This window comes from Portunus trituberculatus, chromosome 44 (genome assembly GCF_017591435.1).
Source record: "Portunus trituberculatus isolate SZX2019 chromosome 44, ASM1759143v1, whole genome shotgun sequence".
NCBI classification, from domain to species: Eukaryota; Metazoa; Arthropoda; class Malacostraca; order Decapoda; family Portunidae; genus Portunus; species Portunus trituberculatus.
In genome coordinates, this window is record NC_059298.1 from 21,383,827 (window position 1) to 21,392,188 (window position 8,362).

The window sequence follows — 8,362 nt, forward strand, 5'->3', positions numbered from 1 at the left end:
GTCACTCCATGGTTCTTCTTTGCTGATATGTTTGTGCAATCAGCCACAATATATGTATAGACTGTTGTTTTATAACAGCACAACTCATATCTCCTGCCTCGGTTTTGTTGTCCCTTCACCTCTGCACATTTTTAGCCATCACAATATCCTGAATTACAAATAATATCTACCCAACTCTTTAGAGGTTTGCCAGATAAGACATTAGTCCTGCTGAAACCAGTGGAAAATATTTTAAACAAAATATGTTAGCATAAACACCTTAGATCAATGTTTTGTAACATTTAAATAGAGTATATCAAGATGTATCATGAGAGGCAGTTTTAGAATTACATATTCTAGAGAACTGTAGTAACATTGAACCTTTCCACATTAAAACAGCTGGTGACCACTGACAACTCAGCCCATAGCAAATGCCCTAAATTAACACCTCATGGAAATCGTTCATTACCCTGTAAAAGAGACATGCTACTGCAGCCTACCCCAACACATAGTATTTCATCCTCTCACAAACATTTTGTACTTTACTTTCCATTTCCATCATACAATCATCCATGAAAATATTAAACAACCATGGAGACCTCACAGGGGTCAGTATTGACACCAATACTTTTTCTCGTATATATAAACGACATGCCAGAGGGAGTGAACAGCTACATAAATCTGTTTGCGGATGATGCGAAACTGTGCAGAGTCATTAAACAAAAAGAGGATTGTGAAATATTACAGAAAGACTTAAACAAGATCTGGAAATGGAGTAAAAAATGGGAGATGGAATTCAATGTGGACAAAAGCCATGTCATGGAAATGGGAAAAAGTGAAAGACGACCAGTGGGAATCTATAAGATGGGAGATGGAGTAGAACTAGAAAAAGTAAAAAAGGAAAAGGACTTGGGAGTGACAGTGGAAGAAAACAATCAACCGGTAAGCCATATTGATAGAATTTTCAGAGAGACGTATAATTTGCTAAGGAATATTGGATTAGCATTTCACTATATGGACAAAGAAATGATGAAGAAATTGATAAGTACTAAAATAAGACCTAGATTGGAATATGCAGGAGTTGTGTGGACCCCCATAAAAGAAACACATAAGGAAATTGGAGAGACTACAAAAATGGCTACAAGAATGGTTCCAGAATTTAAAGGGATGACATATGAGGAGAGACTAAAAGCTATGGATCTACCAACCCTGGAACAGAGAAGAGAGAGGGATCTGATACAAGTTTATAAATTGATTAACGGAATGGATCAAGTGGATAATGAGAAACTAATCCTGAGAGAAGAATATGACATTAGAAGCACAAGATCGCATAGTAAGAAACTGAGGAAGGAAGATGTCTGAGAGATGTTAAAAATTTAGTTTCCATAAAGATGTGTTGAGACTTGGAACAGTTTGAGTGAGGAAGTGGTGTCAGCAAAGAGTGTACATAGTTTTAAAGAAAAATTGGATAAGTGCAGATATGGAGACGGGGCCACACGAGCATAAAGCCCAGGCCCTGTAAAACTACAACTAGGTAAATACATCCATGTCTCACTCTTGTTCTTACAATGAAATTCTCCAAGCTTTCTTTCCACTCTCAAACATGCACTTGCATAAAAAAAATAAAAAAAAACTATAATTGCTTCCAACAGCTGTCCTCCTACACTGTAATTCTGAAAAACTTCCATAAGAGATTCTTTATCATATACTTTCTTTAGATCCATGAATGGTGCCTACAGTTGTTCATCCTTCTGTAGTGAAGTTTATTCCAGAAATTTTATTCATATTCTTTCTTGACTTTTTCTTCACTGACTTTCACTTCCATCAGTAAAGTCTCTCCTAATGATTTTTCTTGACACACTAAACAAACTTATCTTGTAACTATTGTACTCATTTATGTAACTTTTGTTTTTTAATATATAAAAAAATCCTCATTAAATTATTCATTATCTCTCTCTCTCTCTCTCTCTCTCTCTCTCTCTCTCTCTCTCTCTCTCTCTCTCTCTCTCTCTCTCTCTCTCTCTCTCTCTCTCTCTCTCTCTCTCTCTCTCTCTCTCTCTCTCTCTCTCTCTCTCTCTCTCAAGAATTAATGTATTTCCAACATATGTTTGAAAGTATTTTTTTTCTGTTGGCTGCAGTTATCAGCCACTTATCAGTTCTTTGGCAATATTATTATCATATTTTAGTATCCTTTACATTTTGTGTGCCTTTTGTAAATGCATCATAAAAAAAAACATGACAACTACATGCCATAAAATTGCTAAATACCTCTCATCTACCAAGAATGAGGACATGCTGGCTTTTAGAATATCTTCATATTGTTATTGTTTACAAGTCTTTAATTATTTCCACACATTACGGGACATATGTAACAGACATTAGAAGGATGGTAATGGAAACTTCACCAAGATAGCAGACATCACTGTCTCTATACTATTAATGGTTTCTATTATATACAATACATGGATATATCACAAGACTGTTTCATACTTTAGAGAAGTATCATCATATGTAAAGGATATCAACATCTCCTTTAGAGAAGTATCATCATATGTAAAGGATATCAACATCTTCTCCTTAGGGGTAATAAGATCTTGAGAGGAAAAATAGAAATTTGATTATCAATTGTTAACACTGTTTTTATATTCTGTCCTTTACAATCAACATGATGCTCAAAATCATACCTACCCATTTCTTTATCACTTCCTTCAGTTGCAGTCAAGTGGCAGCACATGTTCATATATTTCAGTTTGCATAGTTTCATGGTGGTGAAACCACACTTGGTATAAATGATACTGCCCAATAAATAAGCATCATCCCTGGATTTCATATTATGTTTGAAAATTAGTTGACTCAGGAGAAATTTTCATCCATCACGCTACCATCCCATACTCTTACCTTCTGCTTTTTCAACAATTCCTGTGTATTACCAAATAATATCATAGATTTCACACAGCATATTTATGGTAGATAAATGCTGGCACATACAGAGTATGGGGAATTGTGTGTCAAAGGCCGGTATACTTTTTTTTTTTTACTTTATTTGCATTGAAGTCTACCAGTTTTCCAGATATGCATGATGAGGTAGTACTATTCTGAGAAACACTTGCAATGGATGAGACTATTGTATACAAAATTGTAAAAATATTTTTGAATCATAGATTTATTGCATATATAGTATTAACACTGCATATACACCATTTAAATGTATGCACATTTACTTCAACATAATCATTTCCTAATTCATTCTCTTAATTGTAATATTACTCCTTTAGTGATTTTTTCTTTTCTATTATAGTGGTATGTATTTTTGTGAAATTCGTAGTTGAATTTTTCTATAGGTGAATGCTCTGGAAGTTATTTGCTTTGTAGTTACATTTTATTGTACAGGAAAAGTGTGAATATATATATATATATATATATATATATATATATATATATATATATATATATATATATATATATATATATATATATATATTATAGATCAGAGCAAAGATTTGGCTTTCCTCCCATTTTTGTCATGCACCCATCAGTATTTCTGCATAAGTGTGTGTGTATGTACATAAGTCATTGCATAGCTAGATTGACTAATTGCTGTGCTTTTTCTACACACACACACACACACACACACACACACACACACACACACACACAGCAGTGTAGTGGTTAGCACGCTCAACTCACAATCGATAGGGCCGAGTTCGAGTCCCAGCGCGGCGAGGCAAATGGGCTAGCCTCTTAATGTGTGGCCCCTCTTCACCTAGCAGTAAATAGGTACGGGATGTAACTTGAGGGGTTGTGGCCTCGCTTTCCTGGTGTGTGGAGTGTGTTGTGGTCTCAGTCCTACCCGAAGATCGGTCTATGAGCTCTGAGCTCGCTCCGTAATGGGGAAGACTGGCTGGGTGACCAGCAGGCGACCAAGGTGAATTACACACACACACACACACACACACACACACACACACATTGTGATCGCTTAGACCACATGGAGAGAAAAAAAAGTTAAACAAAAATTTTTAGCAACCTTGATGTAAAAGTATATAATTCATGCTAAGACTTTCATAATCTACACCCAATTTGGATGATAGTAAAAATGGAGATGTAACACAGGTCTTTTCTCAGGATTGAATTGGAAGACTTAAGTTATTAGAATGATGAAAAGAAATGAGAGAGAGAGAGAGAGAGAGAGAGAGAGAGAGAGAGATACCCAATTATATACAGGGTGTAAGATGAGTTTCTGTGGATATTACTAGAAGTGAAAGTATAAAATTATTCTGCATGCAAAATATTTGATGCATTATGTATTTTCAAATCTTATTTAGCCACGGTATGAAATTCAAGTGTGGCAACAACACAGCTGGGTATCTATGGTGGAATGTATTGACAAAGGATGTCTGATGGTGAAATTGTGAATTATTCACTTGTCATTTCAGCAGGTTTTGGGGCATCATGATATTCCAGGATGAGATTAGTGGTATTAACAGATAAGTGTTATAGTGATAAACATAACACAATGATAGTATGGTTGTAATTAATTGGAAAATAAAATGCCCAGCCAGGGAGGAATAGAAAAGGAGCGAGGCTAGGAGTAAGTCATCTTGGACCTTCATGTCAAGATAGTGATAGTGCATATGTTTAGATTTTATAGCATGGTTTTTAGATAAGAAAAAAACTGCTGGCAATGCTACATACTTACATTACAGTAATGAGGATTATGTGGATGTAATGTTTCTCCATTATAAATTTCTGCTCTGTCTTAGCACTGTATCTGTTGGCCAGCCATATCTGAATTTTATATCACAACTTAAGAAGGCTTCAAAATTTTTATATGCCTAGAGCATTTTTTGACATAGAATAACCCATACTTTCACCTCTAGCAATGTCAACAGAAACTTATGTTACATCCTCTATATGAACCAATTAATGGATTGTAAGAATTAAAAACAATCATATATAAAGAAAAAAGAGAGGTTGATAACTAAAGTGATGCAAGAGTAGAAAGGAAGCTTATTTGGGTTTTGCAAGAAATTATGGTTTTGCTTGTAGAAATATAGATGTTGAGAATAGCTATGATAAAAATAAATGCACATTAACCATTAAAAAAATTGGGGCATACGTACATGTGGAAAAAAGATCACAGCAATATATTTCTGACCCTGTATGCAACAGCTAAGTACATGAATATAGATTACACTCTTACACATACAGAAGGATGGGGTGTGTAAGGTCATAGTCTTACCCAAAGAATAGTAATGATGAGCTCTGAGCTCACATTGAGAGGGCAAGGCAACAGCTGGTGGTTGCAATTTTATTTCGTGATAAGGCCTTGGTGAACACACACACACACACACACACACACACACACACACACACATGAATGTCACAGTAGTGAAGGTTAGCTTTCTAGCATTGTGCATGATTTGTGGCTTTTATGTATTTATATTTAGATCTTATGATGCTCAGACTATCTGCTTATTACATGAAAATGGATATGTAGGTAAGTAACAAGGCTTGAACATCAGCTGAGATGGACCAATTCAGTCTGGATACTCAGCTTTATCTGTGTCTCAGAAGCAAATCAAACAAAAGTTTTAGTTATATAATAAAAGATTTTAATTTTCCAAAGTCAATAATCAATTTTTTCTTATGATTAAACTCTGAGACAGAGGTAAGTTTTTTTTTTTTTTCCCGGTGATGGTAATTTGCTATTTATTACTGCTCACGTTCAGCCATCACTTTCAGTGAGGATAGAAGCCGTAGCAGCTGCAAACGTTGTCGCCGACGCAAGAAGAGCCGTACTAATGATGAAGTAAATGGGGTGGCCAATGGGCATGCAAGTGATGTGGAAATGAATGGTACCTTTGTGTGTGCAGACCACTCAGAAAATGAGTGTAACACAAAGGAAAGCAGATTGGATTATGAGAACGAGTCTTGTCATTTGTAAGTACGACTGACCCTATTATTCATGGGTGGTATAGAAGCTACCTTCTTCATTGGTGCTGATTTCAAGTCGGGATTATTTCTTCAGGTATTAGGGTGGGCAAATAAGTTGCATAGGACCATTCTTCATTCTGAATCTCTGCTTCATCTCATTCTGCTTTTAGCATCCACAACATCCTCTTTTTTTTATAAGATTTTAGAAAAAAATTACAACCTTGCTGTCTTTATTGATTTTTTTTAGAAATGCTTCTTATTTTGAATTTTAACCTGTAGAATATAGTTATCTTTTAGAAACTGTTTTTATAGCTTTATTACACCAAATCCAAAAATTGTATCATGCTCACTTCTTTTCTAGGCTTTAATTGCTTTCAAAATGTACCTTGTACCAGGTTTGCAAGACAGCTTTCTCTGTCATGAGAACCTACATCAGGGTGATGCTTTCTACATTTCCCTCAGAAAAACATGTGCATGTTTGTCTTGTGTCTGCAGATTAACCTTTAATTACATGAAACCTACAAAATGCTTTTTAGAAATGTTAAGTCATTGTTAAAATATTTGTTTTAACCACATATGAATGAACTTTTGTAGGCTTCATAATTTTTGTTTAGGCTTTTGTGTTGTCCCTTGTCTGATTTATGTGTGTTTGCTTTCACATATTCATGATTTTGATTTTAAACATTTTTATAGCTAGGCAAATCTTTAGTCTCTCTCTCTCTCTCTCTCTCTCTCTCTCTCTCTCTCTCTCTCTCTCTCTCTCTCTCTCTCTCTCTCTCTCTTTCTCTCTTTCTTTCTTATACATTATTTTGCTGTCAACCCAATCCTGTGTTGCAAGTCAAGTAGTATAGGCCATATAGTACAAACTATACAAGGTCACCTATGCAACATCTCATAGTCAATTATAAACACTACTTTAAGAAATTCATCAAATTTATCTTTTACTGATGAGAAGTCCTTTGGCACTTCATACCATGGGGGCTCATTCTTAGATAAAATTAAAATGTAGGAATAGTGATTTTTTGTACTAAAAACTTCATATTGATAATGTTGTATTCTTTTCATGATTGAACATAAGAAATTTTCATGACGATGTTTGCAGTGCCTGTACATGAAACCGACCATAGATGAGAAACTGGCTGATTAATTGGGATAGAACAGAGCTTTCAAACTCGGTTATACATATCATGGATCAAACCCAGAACCACTCAACTAGAAGTGCAATGCTCCAACTGTAGAGCCAAAAATGTCATCACTTTGTTTAGACTTGTAAACAGCAAAATAATTCATCAAAAAAAAATCAAAATAAACATCAAAATGGTTGCAACTTAAGAATTAAAGAAGAAATTTTAGGTGAAGAATTAACAATCAGTAACAGTACATATTCTAAAATTGTAAGGTCTTAGGCTACAAAAAGACTGCAGGAAATTTTTTTTAGATTCAGACTAACCTTCAATTAAGTTCCCTTATGAGTCAAGTGATCCTTCCGTTTCTTAAATCCAGCTAGAACTGCGGAGTTTTTTTCACAATGTCCTCTTATCTTTTATATCAAAGTATCAACAATCTTAGAAATATTAGGAATCACAAGAGACTGTACATATATGGTAGGGAGCTTAGTAAAAAGAAATTTAATTAGATGTGAAGCATGGGATGGGATTTAAACATGATATACAACTGTTAGTAGTGTGACTCGTACCAAGCTGCAATAAGAATATAATAATACAATGTTAACAGTTTGATAATACTTACTCATTATACATGCAGTAACCATCTTTCACTCTGTTTTTTACCTGTCCTGATCCTTATGACCATGAAAATGCTACAAACTTCCAATTCAGTACGTATGATGACAGAGCTTTGGTTTTGAGGTTGTATGTAAGTAACAAATACCCCTCATCACCAATCAATTTATTTGTAAAAGCCATGCTCATCATTGGTGCACCCTGGCATGTCTTACGCAGCATTGCTGCTGCTCATCCAACAGCAGCCTCAGCACAAATCTGCTTGCAACTACTGAATATTCCCAAAGCATTCTTTTATGTGGAGACTCATTCCTAATCACAGTAGTATCTAACAATTTTTTGGATGGTTAATCAAAGGTCTGTTATAATCAGACTATATTCTTGGTCAGTGATGTTGCTCACTTGATGTATCTCCATTGTGAGGTCTTGCCTGAAAGGGCTCAAAACTGTAAGTGAATCTTCCTTTTCTAAGTAGATACTTTCTTAGAACTTGAAGTGCCCTTTTTTTTTTTTTTTTTTTTTTTTTTTTTTTATATATATATATAACTTTAGAAAAAAAAAAAACATTTTATCCAGAAATGTTTATTTTAGCATTTAATAGTAATTTGTGCAAAGTGTAGATTACTTAACATTAACATTTATGAATTGATATCAACCACTTGTTGATAGATGGTAAATGGATAAAGGCTTTCATATTTCCTCTT

General features: G+C 34.6%; 1 protein-coding gene across 27 annotated transcripts in view; it reads left to right on the plus strand.

Moving 5' to 3' along the window:
- The window catches only part of LOC123518691 (sodium-driven chloride bicarbonate exchanger-like), a 328,162-nt gene that overhangs the window by 305,445 nt on the left and 14,355 nt on the right, over nt 1-8,362 (plus strand). For 25 of the 27 annotated variants that reach the window (XM_045279662.1, XM_045279658.1, XM_045279670.1 and 22 more), the window contains one exon: nt 5,725-5,922. The exons of 1 other annotated variant lie outside the window; for it this stretch is intronic. In XM_045279662.1, the coding sequence (XP_045135597.1) occupies nt 5,725-5,922 (198 nt within the window). Of the gene's footprint in view, nt 1-5,724; nt 5,927-8,362 lie in introns of those variants that run through there. One more of the 27 variants, XM_045279686.1, reaches the window with a different exon arrangement.